The 17245-nt window shown below is 52.1% G+C and overlaps 1 protein-coding gene across 2 annotated transcripts in view; it reads left to right on the forward strand.

Moving 5' to 3' along the window:
• Nucleotides 1–8160: 8160 nt before the first annotated feature.
• LOC137412330 (phosphatidylinositol-3,5-bisphosphate 3-phosphatase MTMR6-like) overlaps nucleotides 8161–17245 on the forward strand; it is a 78885-nt gene continuing 69800 nt past the window's right edge. Inside the window, exons 1-4 of one of the 2 annotated variants that reach the window (XM_078775458.1) lie at nucleotides 8161–8320; nucleotides 8462–8552; nucleotides 9759–9875; nucleotides 17077–17239. In XM_078775458.1, the coding sequence (XP_078631584.1) occupies nucleotides 8529–8552; nucleotides 9759–9875; nucleotides 17077–17239 (304 nt within the window). In that variant the 5' untranslated portion in view covers nucleotides 8161–8320; nucleotides 8462–8528. Of the gene's footprint in view, nucleotides 8322–8461; nucleotides 8553–9758; nucleotides 9876–17076; nucleotides 17240–17245 lie in introns of both variants that reach the window. The other variant, XM_078775454.1, reaches the window with a different exon arrangement.

Raw genomic sequence — 17245 nt, forward strand, 5'->3', positions numbered from 1 at the left:
TTCTGGGCCCTGTGCTTTTTCTGGTCTTCATCAATGATCTCTCTGACTCTCTTGAAAATCCTCTCTATCTTTTTGCTGATGACTCCACTCTCTGCCGCTCCATTCCTCTTCCCTCAGATCGGCAGTCTGCAGCCTCCTCACTCTCTGAAGACTTGGACAAAATCACAGACTGGTCAAACAAGTGGAACATGTCTTTCAATCCTGACAAATCCCACACTCTTACTATGTCTCTCCGAAAAGATCGACTGGACAACCCTCCCATCTACTTTCTCAACAATCCTCTCCAAGAAGTTCTGTCGCTCAAGCTTTTGGGTCTCACTATCTGCCATGATCTTTCTTGGGAAAACCACATTTCCAAGCTGGCCTCCAAAGCCAGTCGCCGACTGGGCATCCTCCGTCGTGCGAAGTCCTTCCTCGGCACACCTGAGCTCCTCACCACATACAAGGCTTTCATCCGCAGCTCAATGGAATACTGTTCTCCCCTATGGGCCGGTGCTCTTGCCTCACACCTAGCTCGGCTTCACGCTGTTGAAACCAAAGCTTTCAGAATTATTGGAATCTCCCGCGATGAAGCTATCTCTGAGGGCTTTTCACTCACTCACCGCAGGCAGGTAGGTGGTCTTTCTGTCTTCTACCGACTCCTCTCCGGCCTTGCACCCCCAGCTCTCTCTGTGCTCTGTCCTCCAAATATTCCTACAGGTCGCACAAGATCTGCCAGCAACCCTCTGATGGTTAAACTGCCGAAATCTCGGCTCTCTGCTCACCTTCACTCTTTCATTCCTCTTTTCTCCCGCCTCTGGAACAAACTCCCTCACTCCCTTCAATCCCACTCCTCCCTCCAGGTCTTTAAAACAGCTGTTCACCACCATCTCTTATCTTCCACCATCCAAAACCTTGATCTTTTCTACCCCCGCTAATTTCGGTCCCCATGTGTTTTATACCTCTCCCCCCCCCCCCCCTCCCCTTCCCACGCCTCCTGCCCCCAAGCCCTCTCCCTCCCACACTTCTCCCTGCTCTCAAATGTTGTGGTTGTGTGCTTCCCCTTCTCTCCCCATCTTGGCTTCCGCTCCCTCTTTTGTATATTTTGTTTGTCTGGTTGATTTGTTTGTGAAATAAATGTTAGCTCTTTCACGAGCCTCGATTCAGTATACAAAAAAAAAACAAAAAAAAAACTTGTCGGCCTCGGCAGCGAGAGCTCGGAATTCCATTATCATGGAACCGGCCAACGCGAGGTGTACTCGTGCCGGCAGCTGGCGTCGAAATAGCGCTCGGAATAGAAAATCCGGGGTTTCATCGCCCAGCAGCGACAACATATGGTCCATTCGGACCGACGGTCGCGTGTCGCCGAGCTCGGGGAGGTCCAGGAGGCGGTCGGCTCTTGCGTCCTCCGTGAGGCCAAACGTGGCGAGGAGGAGACGCTTGATCGCCTCGTACCTGTGGTCGGCTGGTGGGTTCCTCAGTACAGACACGACGCGGGCGGCTGTGCCGGGCCCGAGGGAGGCGACCACGTGGAAGTACATGGTCTCGTCGCTCGTGATGCGCCGAAGCCGGAATTGGGCCTCGGCCTGAATGAACCAGACCTCGGCCTGAGCCTCCCAGAACTCGGGGAGTTTGACCACAACTGCGTTGGTTGCCATTGCTATGGCGTGTTCGGTTGGTCAGCTACGGCTGAGCCAACATCGGGGTCACCAAATGTAGTGCGATGTTACGCACACGACTTGCTTACCAAGAAGGGAAGCGGACAACGCAGGTAACAAGAAAGAGTCTTTATTGGAAGAGCTCCACTGTAGCACTGAGGAGCTCGGGGCTACGAGCCCCGTGTATATCCCGAGGCCACGCCCACCCCTCGGGCGTGGCCGACGCCCACTTGGTGCGGAATGATGCCATCACGCCAGTGAGCTTTCGTGTCCGCCACAGTACTATTGATGACATAAACACAAAACTGGTACAATTACAAAACTTGAAAGTTTATGATCTTGCTTTATGTTCAATTACATGTTCTTAATCCCCACCAGAAAGTACTTGATTTGCTGCTCCACCTCCAAACAGTAAAAATGCTCTTCTTTTTTTTATAGTTATGTCAATGGGAATGATGACTTGGAAATGGTACAGGTGACTGAAAACGGTGGGAGGAATGTTGGGTTGGAGGAGGGCTGAGGGGTGTGGTGAGAGGGGGAGGAGGGTGGGCCACACCTCCTGCCACTCTTCCCCCTCTCTGCCACTCATCCCCTATCCTGCCCCCCTTCTTCCATTCCACTCCTGCCAACCTTCCGCACCTCTTGCCACTCCCCCCTCCCCCACCTCATGCCCCCTCCCTCCCCACCTTGCCACTCACCCCTTCCCCCCCTCCTCCCTCTTGCCACTACCCCTCCCTCCCCATTCTGAAATGTGATTCATTTGAAGAAATGTGATGTCAATGTTGGCAGATGCGGTTTACCATAAATAAATGTAAGGTGTTGGGGATGGGAAAGAATAATGAAAATAGGAATTACATATCCGCTCCAAGGGGCAGTCTTCGAGAATACAAAATCAGAATACACCTTACATAACAAAAAATATTACAATAAAAATTATTATTAGAGTTAAATAAGATATTGTTATTTGATTAAATGATAGAAACAGCAATGATTTTCACTAAACAATGCAAGTGTAGCGGGTACCGGAAGCATGACATAATCATCTTCTTGCACCGGCGGATGACGTAACCGGCGGGCGGTTACTTGCCCGGACGCCCCCGGGCGTGTCCGGACTTGCCTTGCCCTGGCGGACTCTCGATTTGCATACCACGCCCCGTTGAGAGGCGTGGCTGACTTATTTGCATACCACGCCCCACCTGAGGCGTGGCTTTTGTGTGGTGAACTTTTGATATAAATCGCCGCCCGTGTTAACGGGCTATTCAGTGCTTTTGAGTTCTTTCGAGTTGAACTAGAAGAAATAGCTCAGTGAAACTTCGTTCCTGGTGTCGTCCATTTTGTCCGGCTTTATCGTGCGAGCATAGCTCCACAATTGGTGACCCCTTTTCAAGAACATGGCGATTGAGTCATCTGTAGCTTTGAAGCTCCCTGGCTTTTGGGAATCGCACGCAGCCGTCTGGTTTGCCCAAGCGGATCCTCAATTCGCCCTGCGGAACATTACGGAGGACACGACGCGCTACCACCATGTGGTCTCCGCGCTCAATGCCTCCACTGCTGCCCGGGTCCTGAGCTTCCTACAGAACCCGCCGAACGCCGACAAATACGGCGCGCTCAAAGGCCTACTCCTCGGTGCATTTGGACTCACGGAGACCGAACGTGCGCGACAACTGCTCGACCTCCCGGAGCTGGGTGAGGCCCATCCATCCGAACGCATGGACCACATGCTTGCTCTACTCGGTGACCACAGCCCAGATTTCCTCTTCCGCGAGCTGTTCCTCCGGCAGCTACCCGGGCAGGTACGATTAGCTTTGGCTAATTCGCCCATCACGGACCCTCGCGCCCTGGCCAAGGAGGCCGATAATTTTTTCTCGGCCAGGCGACACGTCAGAGCGGCCGCCTGGAACCCTGAGCCGACCGAGGCAACGCCCGCACCACGACCTGCGCCACCACCGGCCAAGTTAGCGCCACTGGCGGCAGCGGCCGCCGTGACGCCCCGTCGACCGAACCCGACGCGACCGCCGGAGCCTCCACCAGAGCGGACCATGTGCTACTACCACGCCAGGTTCGGGCAGAAGGCCAGAACATGCCGCCCACCGTGCACTTTCGGCAGATCGGGAAACGACCAGGCCGGCGCTCGCTGCCTGCCATGAGCGTCGGCCATTCAGGCAGCCTTCTGTTTTATTACGGACACAGCGTCCAGGCGGCGTTTTTTGTGCGACACCGGTGCTCAGCTTAGCGTGATACCCGCCTCGGTGCAGGACAAACAGGCCGCGCTTTGCGGCCCCGCCTTGGTCGCCGCAAACGGCTCCTCCATCCGCACCTTCGGTTCGCGCAGTGTCGCATTCTGCTTCGGGGGCCAGCGCTTCAGGTGGGACTTCATCACGGCGAACGTGCCCATGGCCTTGCTGGGTGCAGATTTTCTGTGCGCGCATGGGCTTTTGGTGGACGTCAAACGGCATCGGCTCATCAACGCGGAGACCTTCAGCTCGCTCGCTTGCTCATTGAGCGGCTCCGCACCAACCAAGCGAGCCTGCGCGCTCCCGGCCGCGGACGATTTCACCCGCCTGCTCGCCGAGTTTCACGTCCTCACGCAGCCGACGTTTTCGGCCGTCGCCGTCAAACATGGCGTCGAACACCACATCCCGACCACAGGGCCACCGGTCTATGCCAGGGCTCATTGCCTCGACCCGACCAAACTCGCCGTGGCGAAGGCGGAATTCGACGCACTGGAGCGATTGGGCATTGTGCGGCGCTCGAATAATGCGTGGGCCTCGCGCCTGCACATCGTGCCCAAACCGGGTGGCGGATGGCGACCATGCGGCGATTACCGCCACCTCAACGACGCCACCACCCCCGACCGGTACCCGATACCACACATACAGGATTTTCCCGCCCGTTTGGCAGGGCGGGTGATCTTTTCCAAGGTCGACCTCATTCGGGGCTACCACCAGGTACCCGTCCGGCCGGCCGACGTGCCGAAGACGGCGGTAATTACACCTTTTGGCCTCTTCAAGTTCCTTCGCATGCCGTTCGGCCTTAAGAACGCGGCCCAGGCCTTCCAGCGGCTGATGCACAGCGTGCTGCGCAACCTCACCTTACTTTTTCGTCTACTTGGACGACATTCTCGTCGCCAGCACTTCCCGGGCGGAGCACCTCATCCACCTGCGCACGCTTTTTGAGGGCCTCGGCCAGCGCGGCCTCATCATCAACCCGGCGAAATGCCAGTTTGGCGTAACGGCCGTCGACTTCCTGGGGCACCGCATCACGAAGCGCGGGGCGGTCCCACTGCCTACCAAGGTGGAGGCAGTCACAAGTTTCCCGTGCCTCCGCTCCATCAAGGCCCTACAGGAATTTTTGGGGATGGTAAATTTCTACTACCGGTGCGTGCCTCGCGCCGCCCAACTCATGCGCCCCATGTACGAAGCCCTCCGGGGCAAGCTGGCCAAGCACGACGTTGCCTGGACCAAAGAGATGGACGAGGCATTCACGGGCGCTAAGCTGGCCCTCGCCAACGTGACCATGCTGGTGCAACGGCGCTCGACGCACCCATCGCCCTCACCATGGACGCTTCCGACTACACGGTGGGCGCCGTGCATGAACAGTGGGTGAACGGGGCTTGGCAACCGCTGGCCTTCTTCAGCCGGCAGCTTCGCCCTAACGAGCACAAGTATAGCGCTTTCGACCGCGAGCTACTCAGCCTTTACCTGGCCATTCGCTACTTCCGCCATCTTTTAGAGGGCCGCCCGTTCATGGCGTTTGTGGACCACAAACCCCTGGTCTTCGCCATGGCCAAGGTTGTAGAGCCGTGGTCGGCCCGCCAGCAGCGCCACCTCTCCACAGTGTCTGAATTTACGATGGACATCCGGCACGTCACGGGCAAGGACAACGCTGTGGCCGATTGCCTCTCCCGGTCCGGCGGGAACGCCGTCCACCTTGGTGTGGACTTCACCCACATGGCGGCCGACCAGACCACCGACCCCATAGTGCAAGCCCTCCGGACAGCGGACACAGGCCTGCGGTTGGCCGACGTCCCCTTCGAGGACACAGGCACAGTTCTCCTGTGCGACGTTTCCCTGGGCCAACCTCGCCCCATCGTGCCCACCGGATGGCAGCGGCACATTTTTGACGCCCTCCACGGCCTTTCCCACCCGGGCCGGAAAGCGTCGCAGAAGCTCGTGGCAGCAAAGTTCGTCTGGCACGGGCTCCGTAAGGACGTCCGCGACTGGGCCAATGCCTGTGTCGCCTGCCAGCGCGCGAAGGTCCACCGGCACACCCAGGCCCCGTTGGCACCATTTGACGTGCCCGCGCGGTGCTTCTACCACGTCAATGTGGACCTGGTGGGACCCCTTCCCTCCTCGCGGGGCTTCACCCACCTCCTCACGGTGGTGGACAGGACCACCAGGCAGCCGGAGGCCGTCCTGCTGGCATCAACAACATCCGCTGACGTGGCGCAGGCCTTCATTGGCACCTGGATTGCCCGTTTCGGCGCCCCCTCAGACATCTCCTCCGACAGAGGCCCGCAATTCACCTCCGAGCTTTGGGGCGCGGTCGCCCAGGCCTTGGGGGTCAAGATACACCGCACCATGGCCTACCACCCCCAAACCAATGGCTTGTGCGAGCGGTTCCACCGCTCGATGAAGGCCACTCTCAGGGCCAACCTCCAGGATGACGGTTTTTTGTTTTTTTTGTATACAAGATCGAGGCTCGTGAAAGAGCGAACATTAATCACACAGAAAGACAAACCGACACAAAAACATATAACATCGGAGCGGTAGACAAGATGGGAAGAGAGGGGGAAGGACACAAAACACAAGATTTGAGAGCAGGGACCGAGAGACATGGGCCGACAGGCTCCCGTGGGTCCTATTGGGCCTCTGAACGGCCCCTAAAGAGGACCTCCAGGCTTCCACCGCCGAGCTGGTCTATGGCCAGCCACTGCGCGTGCCGGGCGTGTTCATCCCTGACGCCACCAGCCCCTGGTCCGCGGCTCGCCAACGCTCGGTCCTCCAGGAGGCCGCCAAGAGATTTGCCCCCGTGCCCACGTCCCACCACGGCTGCCCCCAACCCCACGTCCCCCCCAGCACTTCGCACTGCGGAGTACGTTTTTATCCGGAACGACGCACACCGGGGACCGCTCCGGCTGCCGTACGATGGACCTTTCCGGGTCCTGAAGAGGGACGACAAGTCGTGTCGTTCATCATTGACATCGGCGGCAAACCGGACCGCATCGCCGTGGACCGCCTCAAGCCGGTCCATTTGGATCTCGACCAACCTCCACGGTTGGCCCTTCCTCCACGACGGGGCCGTCCCCCGTCAACCAAGCCCCCCGCCCGACCATCCACCGCCACGCCACCTACCACCCCCACACGAATCGCCAGGGGTCGTTTCGGCCGGGTCATCAGGACCCCCCTCAAACTGACTCTCCCGGTGCACGTTAATTCTGGGGGGGGGGGGGGGGGGCGCATGTAGCGGCTACCGGAAGCATGACACAATCACCTTGCACCGGCCGATGACGTAACCGGCGGGCGGTTACTTGCCCGGACTCGCCCGGACGTGTCCGGACTTGCCTTGCCCGGGCGGACTCTCGATTTGCATACCACGCCCCGCCTGAGAGGCGTGGCTTTTGTGCGGTGAACTTTTGATATAAATTGCCGCCCGTGTTAACGGGCTATTCAGAATTCAGTGCTTTTGAGTTCTTTCGAGTTGAGCTCGAATAAATAGCTCAGTGAAACTTCGTTCCTGGTGTCGTTCATTTTGTCCGGCTTTATCGTGCGAGCATAGCTCCACACAAGGGTATAAAAATGAATCGGCATTATAGAAGCTTATATATACTGTAGAAGAACCCTTCTCAATATGCAGTAATTATTTGAGCATTCGACCTGTGTTGGCTCGGTACTGCAGTGTTTCGACCTGCAAGCCCTGCCAACATCACCTGGGTGTCCGCTGATCAAGCATGCCGCGAGCAGGACTGTCATAATAAGAGATCTTCTTCCTCTTCTTTCCTATGCAGCAGGCGGCTGCCGGATGACGTCTTTGGATGAGGACGCGGTGCGGTTGTGCCACTGGCGCAGTGCCCTCTGTAGGTTCGGGAAGGAACTTGTAGGTTAGGGATGGCCTGCCTACTTTTTGCGAAGGACACCGGGGGATCTATAACGTCCACCAACATATTGGGTCGACTTAAATTTCAATCCAATTTTACAATATTACAATTTCGTTTTGATGAAAGGTAATACCTATTTTCCAAGTCCATTATAATTATTCAGATGAAAATTCATAATTATCGTGGGGAACTTCGGTGACACGAACCTGTGACCCCCACCCTCTCCACCTCCCTCCCCACCTCCTGCCCCTCCTGTGATTGGGGCTTGAAAAGAAGGAAAATATTATATGATTGTAATTAATTGATTCGGCATACGTATAGTTTTCATGTAATAACAGACGTTTAAAAACGCTGACCGTAGATCGTTTGTAAATGATACTTCGCAAAAAATTATTAGAAGAATCTACCTGTCTGCATGCTCAGAGTGATCGATTGCATGGCGTCATGGGACGTAACGCTCAGTACGGCCAATGCGTGTTGTCGCTTATTTTGAGTGTCCCAAGATGGCGGCGCGTTGACTCAAACATTCAGCAGTGACAGCCAATCCAGTTGGAGTAGATAGCAGTGTCGATGATACAACACCCAGGTGTGAAAAACTTTTTAATCTGCAAAGCAGAAAACTAGAAACCGGAAGGAATGCCTTTTTATTTTAAGAAACGAATAATAATGAGCGGAAACGTGCGGTTTGGTTTTTAAGAGGAATAACCCGCGATTCGTTTCTCATCAGGCTCGCCCTCGCCACCCTTCCAAATACTGTACCATGGCTGCCGTACAGGTGACTTGTTGACTCCGCCATGGAACACATACACACACCCAGGGTAAGTATTATACCTCATATTATCATATAGAACGATTCTTTTGTAGCGAAAGTGAATTTCCGAGGCCATGGCGTTTTCTGTTTTTGTTTGAAACTTGCTGTGGGTTTCGTTATCGTTATCGTGTTTTCCAAAATCTGCGATCTGGTTTCCTCAAGCTCAAGTCAAACCTCATATGTTTACACGATCGTATTCGTATTCATTGCCTATCGTATCCCACGTATCCATTCTTTCATCTTTGTTCTTTATACCCCCTGACCCCGTGCCCCACCGTCTTGTCACTCTTCCTCCCCCCCTCCCCCCGCCACTCACCACCCTCTCCTGCCCCCTAACCCTCCTCCTTCCATTCTACTCCTGCCCCTCTCTCCCCACCCTCCTTCCTCCTCCCTCCCCACCTCCTGCCCCCCACCCTCCCCCACCTCCTTCCCCCCTCCCTCCCCCACCTCCTTCCCCCTCCCTCCCCACCTCCTTCCCCCCTCCCCTCCCCACCTCCTGCCCCCACCCTCCCCACCTCCTGCCCCCACCCTCCCCACCTCCTGCCCCCACCCTCCCCACCTCCTGCCCCCACCCTCCCCCACCTCCTTCCTTCTCCCTCCCCACCTCCTTCCTTTTCCCTCCCCACCTCCTTCCTTTTCCCTCCCCACCTCCTTCCTTTTCCCTCCCCACCTCCTGCCCCACCCTCCCCACCTCCTTCCTTTTCCCTCCCCACCTCCTGCCCCCACCCTCCCCACCTCCTGCCCCCACCCTCCCCACCTCCTGCCCCCACCCTCCCCACCTCCTGCCCCCACCCTCCCCACCTCCTGCCCCCCACCTCCTGCCACCACCCTCCCCACCTCCTGCCCCCCTCCCTCCCCACCTCCTGCCCCCTCCCTCCCCATCTCCTGCCCCCTCCCTCCCCATCTCCTGCCCCCTCCCCTCCCCATCTCCTGCCCCCTCCCTCCCCATCTCCTGCCCCCTCCCTCCCCATCTCCTGCCACTCTTCCCCCTCCCTGCCACTCCTGCCCCCTCCCTGCCACTCCTGCCCCCCTCCTTCCATTCCACTCTTGCCACTACCCTCCTCCCCATTCTGCCACCCCCTCCCTCCCACCATCCTTTCACTCCTCCCCCCTCCTATCACTCCCCCCCCCCCCCACTCCTGCCACACCCCACTCCCCTCCCCTCCACAACCCCCCTCGCCCCTCCTGCCCACGTTCCCCGGACCCCACAAAGTTGGAGAATGTGCGTTTCGTGGACCGGTTTGCATCCAAAAAGGCAGTCGAAGGTACTTTGCACCTAACTGCTACACATCTTATCTTCATTGAGAACTCTGGAAACAAGGAGACCTGGGTGAGTCAAATATTCCACATGAGAATAATAATTGACTTGGTGATTATTTGTTTTTGATGAATGATGGAGGAGGGAGGTGTTTTTGTTTATCTTCGTACAGCAATAGTCTAGACATGCTTATAAAACGGTTTTTCGAAGCTGTTCCACGATCGAAGTTAAGTAATTGTCATATTTGTATTTTTGTCGAAACTGTATTTATCTTACGTGTGTGTACCTTTTGCATGTCCCTCGGAAGATTTATCGGTGTTAATCTTTCATACCTGTAAAAAATAGTCGAGTATTTCGTGCCACGCGGCCTAGTTGTTGAAGCTTCCGACCTTGAGGCCTGGTTCTCTCTGGGCATCCAAAGCGGTTATTTTTTCATTTGTGTGTTTGTCAAATTTCAACTCGTTATTTTATCGTCCATGCGTTATTGTTTGTTTATAGTTATTTTTGGTTTGAATTTCCTGAAACTCGTAGTTAATTAATCGTGCTCTGCTCCGCATGTGCGGCCTTGTACCCCCATCGGTGTTTGTTTACTTAAGTCCCCTACATCGTGTTTTGCTTGGCTCTGTTTTTTTTCCCTTCTACCCCGAACATAATACTCTTTGTCTAACGTTTTAAATACGTTTATTTAAAATACCCCCACCCCACAAAAATAAAAAATAAAAATAAAAAATAACCAAAAACATTTATTTTCCTTTCTCCACGTGTGCTTTGTCTCATCCTGTACTTTCTGTCCAGGTGTGCTGTTCGCCCCGCCCCCATTATCTCGTTGCCATCGACCTTTTGCCCTGTCCACCTGACACGTGGTGGTCCCTCTCGGCTCTCCCCCCGTTGGTACTTTGTGCATTTAAGATTGTCTGCGGTCCTGTTTTAATATTATTTAAATATGTATAAACTTTCCCCTTCAGTGTTTTATTCAGTGGTATATTACAACACGCTGTTTTTCTTCCTATTTAAAAGGCTTTTTTCAAATTCCTCTCCATCTCATTCCACGTCAAAAAAAAGAAATTCAATCTCTTATACGTCTCCCTCACTACATGGTCTAAATTCACATTCATTCCACCCCTCCTCCATCATTCTGAATCGGATTGCTAACTTGAAAATCACAACAAACCCAATTTGTTATCAATGTTCGTCTTTCATTAATCATCCACTTTCGAAACTCCCCCCTTGCCCCTCCACTCCTGAACTCCCTCCTTGCCCTTCCCCCTCCTAAACTCCCCCCTTGCCCCTCCCCTCCAAATCCCCCCTTGCCCCTACACTCCTAAACTCCCCCCTTGCCCCTCCACTCCTAAACTCCCCCCTTGCCCCTCCCCTTCCGAAACTCCCCCCTCACTCCTCCCCTTCAAAACTCCCCCCCAACCCCTCACATTCAAATCTCCCCCCATACCATTCCTCTCCAATTCTCCCTCCTCCTCCCCCCTCCTCCTCAAAGCTGCCTCCTCCCCACTTCATCTCCCTTCTATCTCATATCTCCACCGCCCCCCCCAACCTTCTACTTTCCTCTACCCACCCCCCCCCCCTCAAACAACCCCTCATTGTGCCTCATCCCTTCACCATCCAAACCTTTCATCCTCCTCATCCTTCCCTTTCTTGGAACTCTTCTGTAATCTCTGAGACACTATCAACTGCTCTTCCTACCTCCCCCTCTCATCCTTCATCTTACCTACTCCTCCCCTCCCCTCCCCTCCCCTGTCCTGTACCCGATGCTCCCCCTCTCTCTTCATTAACGGTATGGACCTCAAACATCCGGGGCCTTCGCTCAAACCTGACTGATCTCTCCATACAGGTTGCTTCTGACAATCCAGACTTGATCTGCTTAACAGAGACTTTCCCTCCTTCAAGATGTCTCTGATTCCTTAATATCTCTTCCTGGTTACTCCCTCCTCCGGTATGATAGACCTGAGCCTCGTCCTGGTGGTGGGGTGGCTATCTTTATCAAAAACTCTCTTCCTCACTCTCCTTGCACTGCCCTCTCTCCTCCTCACCCCCAGGAGTACCTCTGGCTCCGGCTTCCTCTCCGCTCCCACCTTTTGTTCATATGTGTTCTGTACCGTCCTCCAAACAGTGATGACCCCATTTACATTTCACTGTCTGGCAACATGGACCAACTTCTATCCACTCATCCCAACTCTCTCTTCCTCATATGTGGTGACTTCAACTGTCATCATGCCAGCTGGTTGGGTGTGGGTTCCTCTCTCACCAGTCATGGCACCTCAGCAAAGGACTTCTGTGACTCACTGGGATTGACACAATCTGTCAATTTCCCGACCCGGATCTCAGCCAATGGAGTATCTTCTCTTCTAGACTTGGTTATGACAAACTTCCTTGCTAATGTCTGCTGCTCTTCTTCTGCTCCAATCGGTTCTTCTGATCATGTGCTTGTCAAAGTGGACATCTCTCTGGCCATTCTCAGAGAGCCTCCTCAGCGTCGACGAGCATGGCATTTCACTCAGGCCGACTGGGACGGTCTTCAAGCAGCCATCAATCGTCTGGATTGGTCTCCCATCTCCACTGCCTCTGACATCAATTCTTCCTGGGAATTCTTCCAAAGCAAACTGCTCTCTCTCATGCACAGATTTATCCCATCTCGTCTTCAGTTGTCTTACCCTTCCTCCCGTCCATGGTACACTGAATCTTGTGGTGAGGCAGTTGCCCTGAAACAACTTGCCTTTGCCTCTGGGAAGGCTAATCCAACTGAAGGCAATCTCAGTTCCTTCCACCAAGCTCGGAACAAGTGTGTGTCTACCCTCAGGAGTGCCAGGAAGCACTATCTCTCCACACTCAAGAATGTCTCCTGTCTCCTTCCTCCAAATCCTAGTGGCGTCTGGTCAAATCCATTTCTGATGTTTGTTCCCCCTCCATCCCCTCCCTTACCTCAAATGGCCACACAGTTGACATCGCTCGTGACAAAGCCGAATGCCTCAACTCCGTGTTTGCCTCAAAATCTTTAGTCCCAAACCCATCTCTCTCTGTTCCCACCTTTCCCAGTCGAACCCAACTGCTTCCAGACTCTGTGTTCTTCTCTCCTGACAAGGTGGAGGAGTTTTTGTCTAACCTCGACTCTGATTCTGCAACTGGACCAGACGGCATCAGTCCACGGGTCCAAAAATCCTGCTCTGCCGCTCTATCTCACCCTATCTCTGTTCTTTTCACCCTCTCTTTTGCTCAAGGTCATCTGCCAGCATCCTGGAAATCAGCAAACATTACTGCTTTACACAAAAAAGGTGAAAAAACAGATCCTTGCAACTACAGACCAATCAGCCTGCTCCCAATTATCAGCAAAGTCATGGAATCCATCATTGCTTCGGATATGAAATCTTTCCTCTTCTCCAATGGCTTGATCTCTGATCATCAATTTGGTTTCAGACCAGGTCACTCTACTCTGGACATGCTGCTTCTGCTTTCTCAACAATGGATGGAGGTCCTCAATGCCAAACAGGAAATCAGAGCTGTCTCCCTTTGCCTCTGTATCTGTATCCTCTATATCCTCTGTATCTCTATATCCTCTATATATCTATCTGTATCCTCTATATATCTGTATCCTCTATATCACGTGCCTTCGATACGGTCTGGCACCCAGCTCTGCTCACCAAACTCTCCTCCTATGGTATCCATGGACATCTCCATGCATGGCTTGCGGACTTCCTCTCTGGTCGTAGTCAACGTGTGGCCCTGAATGGATTTCTCTCATCTCCCCTTCCTGTGCAGGCTGGAGTTCCCCAAGGCAGTGTTCTGGGCCCTGTGCTTTTTCTGGTCTTTATTAATGATCTCTCCGACTCTCTGGAAAATCCTCTCTATCTCTTTGGTGATGACTCCACTCTCTGCTGCTCCATTCCTCTTCCCTCAGATCGGCAGTCGGCAGCCTCCTCACTCTCTGAAGACTTGGACAAAATCACAGACTGGTCAAACAAGTGGAACATGTCTTTCAATCCTGACAAATCTCACACTCTTACTATGTCTCTCCGAAAAGATCGACTGGCCAATCCACCCATCTACTTTCTCAACAATCCTCTCCAAGAAGTTCTGTCGCTCAAGCTTTTGGGTCTCACTATCTGCCATGATCTTTCTTGGGAAAACCACATTTCCAAGCTGGCCTCCAAAGCCAGTCGCCGACTGTGCATCCTCCGTCGTGCGAAGTCCTTCCTCGGCACACCTGAGCTCCTCACCACATACAAGGCTTTCATCCTCAGCTCAATGGAATACTGTTCTCCCCTATGGGCCGGTGCTCCTGCCTCACACCTAGCTCGGCTTCACGCTGTTGAAACCAAAGCTTTCAGAATTATTGGAATCTCCCGCTATGAAGCTATCTCTGAGGGCCTTTCACTCACTCACCGCAGGCAGGTAGGTGGTCTTTCTGTCTTCTACCGACTCCTCTCCGGCCTTGCTCCCCCAGCTCTCTCTCTCTGCTCTGTCCCCCAAATATTCCGACAGGTCGCACAAGATCTGCCAGCAACCCTCTGATGGTTAAACTGCCGAAATCTCGCCTCTCTGCTCACCTTCACTCTTTCATTCCTCTTTTCTCCCGCCTCTGGAACAAACTCCCACTCTCCCTTCAATCCCACCCCTCCCTCCAGGTCTTTAAAACGGCTGTTCACCACCATCTCTTATCTTCCCCCATCCAAAACCTTGATCTTTTCTACCCCTGCTAATTCACCCCAGATCCACCTTGTTTGAAATTCCAACTTCTTTCCTGGAAGTCCTGGCAGTGTCCATATGTTTTATACCTCCCACCCCCCCCCCTTCCCATGCCCCCTCCCAAAGCCCTCTCCCTCCCACAGATCTCTCGATGTCTCCATGTCTCTCGGTCCCTGCTCTCAAATGTTGTGTTTGTGTCCTTCCCCCTCTCTCCCCATCTTGTCTACCGCTCCCGATGTTATATGTTTTATTGTTTTATGTGTCAGTTTGTCTTTCTGTGTGATTAATGTTCGCTCTTTCATGAGCCTCGATCTTGTATACAAAAAAAAAAAAAAAAAGGTCTCCAAAATACTTTTACTATTCCTCTTGGAAGAACCATCTTCTGCTCTGTTCCATGTTTTCTTTACAGAAATCACTCAAAAATCACATTTCTATGGTCTCCATGTTCCCTATATCAGTGATGTATGTATCATGATCTTCTGCTTTCCTCTGCAAGCATGCAATTTAAATATCCTTCATTATCCCCACACGCACGCTTTCTTTGAAAAAAAAAACGGGGGTATTGTAATCGGCTGTGTCTCTGTCTCCATACATCACGTTATCTCCTCCTAAACTGTATTGCGAAAATTCCCCAAACTTAGTAGTTATGATCACTACCTGGCAAGAAGGTGCAAGAGCTGTATAGTTTTTGACGCAGCCCCCTAGAGACTTGGGGGCAGGGTCCAAAGGTCAATACCAAATAATTATATTACAGGTCATGCTCATGTATCTTATTAGTCCCCTACCGGTGTACACCGGAGGGGACTATATGTTTGCACTCCGTCCCTCCGTCTGTCAGTCCGTCATGCAAAGAACAGCTTTCCGGACTTTCTTCCTAAACTCTTAATGCTAACGATTTCAAACTTGGTACATGGTTTCCTCATGATAAGTTACAGATCAAGTTTGAACTTCATGACGTTTCGATCATTTTTGACAAAGTTATGGCACTTTGAACTTTGGTAATTTCCCCAACAGTTTTCCGGACGACAGACTGCCGGTAGGGGACATGTATTGCAGCGCAATACTCAGAATGCTTGTTTATTGCTCAAAATTTAAATGAAACTTTGTATATGCAATCAACATTGCAGGATGTATGAAACATGTAACGATTTTTTGGCCATTGGTTCATGTCCCAGGGGGATGGGGCTTGTGGTCAAAACGGTGCTGTCCCCCAAATATTCCTTCAGGTCGCACAAGAACTGCCAGCAACCCTCTTCTGGTGAAACTGCCAAAATCAAGACTCTCTGCTCACCTTCACTCTTTCATTCCTTTTTCTCCCACCTCTGGAACAAACTTCCACACTCTCTTCAATCCCTCTCCTCCCTCCAGGTCTTTAAAACAGCTGTTCATCACCATTTCTTATCTTCCCCCATTCAAAACATTGATCTTTTCTACCCCCGTAAATTCACCCCAGATCCACTTTTCTGAAATACCGACTTCATTCCTGAAATTCCTAGTCGTGTCAATTTGTTTTATACTGTGGACGCCCTCCCTCCCCCCCCCCCCCCCACTCCCCGCCCTCCCACTTCTCAGCCCACTCCCTCCCACAGAACTCCCGATGTCCCTGTTCTCTACTGCTGTACTAACCCCCGCTCTAGCAGGGAAAATGGCCTTAAAATGCATGTTGTTGTTGTTGTTGTTGTTGTGTCCATTTATGTTTTTTTTATGATTAATATTAGCTCTTACACGAGCCTCTATCTTGTATACAACAAAACAACAACAACAAAAAAACAGTGATCCACCACTCAGTTTATTTTACGACCATTATTTAGAGAAGTTGTTCTGATGAGTCATTGGAAATTAAAAACTTTGCCCTGACTGTCCTGGTGTTGTACACTGCCTGTCTGTTTGTGTTAAATTTGCAGTTATTCCGATTAAGATTTCACAAGTATGCGTAGTTTATAAATCTTCACTCAAAAACATGTAGTCGTGATGTGATAATAGCAACACAAGTCAACTTCATCATTCACTTGGTCTTTGAAGTTGTTTTCATGATGAACTGAAGACAGATATTGATGTTTTATTACTTGCAAAAATCGAAAATTTTTCCAAGTATTTTGGTTGGTCTTGTGTGTTATGCTGTCTTTGTCTGCCTGTTTGTATGTCAGTCGCCTACAGGTCACAATTTTCAACCGATCTTCACGAAACTTCACCAAACGGTGGAGTTGGTCATAAGCAAGAAGCCTCTTGTTTTTGGGGTCAATAGGTCAACATAGGCTTCACCAACTTTGTCAAATTTCTAAAATCCTCAATTTTTATCCGATTGACTTGAAGTTTTAAGAGGATTTGCAAATCTGGTCACGGAATTCAACCACCAACTATTGAGGTCAACATAGGTCAAATTTCTAAAATCCTCAATTTTCATCCGATTGACTTGAAGTTTTAAGAGGATTTGCATATCTGGTCACTGAATTCAACCACCAAATATTTTTGAGGTCATCATAGGCCAACAACTTATTTTAGGGATTTCTCAAGTATCGTGCTATGCACGACATATTTCTTGTTTATTTATTATTACTTTTTCTTTTTCCATGATCAGATACTTCACAACCATATTTCATCAGTGGAGAAGCAAGCAACTTGCCCAACTGGTTGTCCTCTACTTATCTCGTGCAAGACCTTTCAACTGATTACTCTCATCCTTCCCAAGGAGAGAGATGGACACCAACTCTATAATTCACTCCTCAAGCTATCTCAACCAGGCGTGT

This window comes from Myxine glutinosa, chromosome 1, assembly GCF_964187855.1.
Source record: "Myxine glutinosa chromosome 1, kmMyxGlut1.1, whole genome shotgun sequence".
In the NCBI taxonomy this organism is placed as follows: Eukaryota; Metazoa; Chordata; class Myxini; order Myxiniformes; family Myxinidae; genus Myxine; species Myxine glutinosa.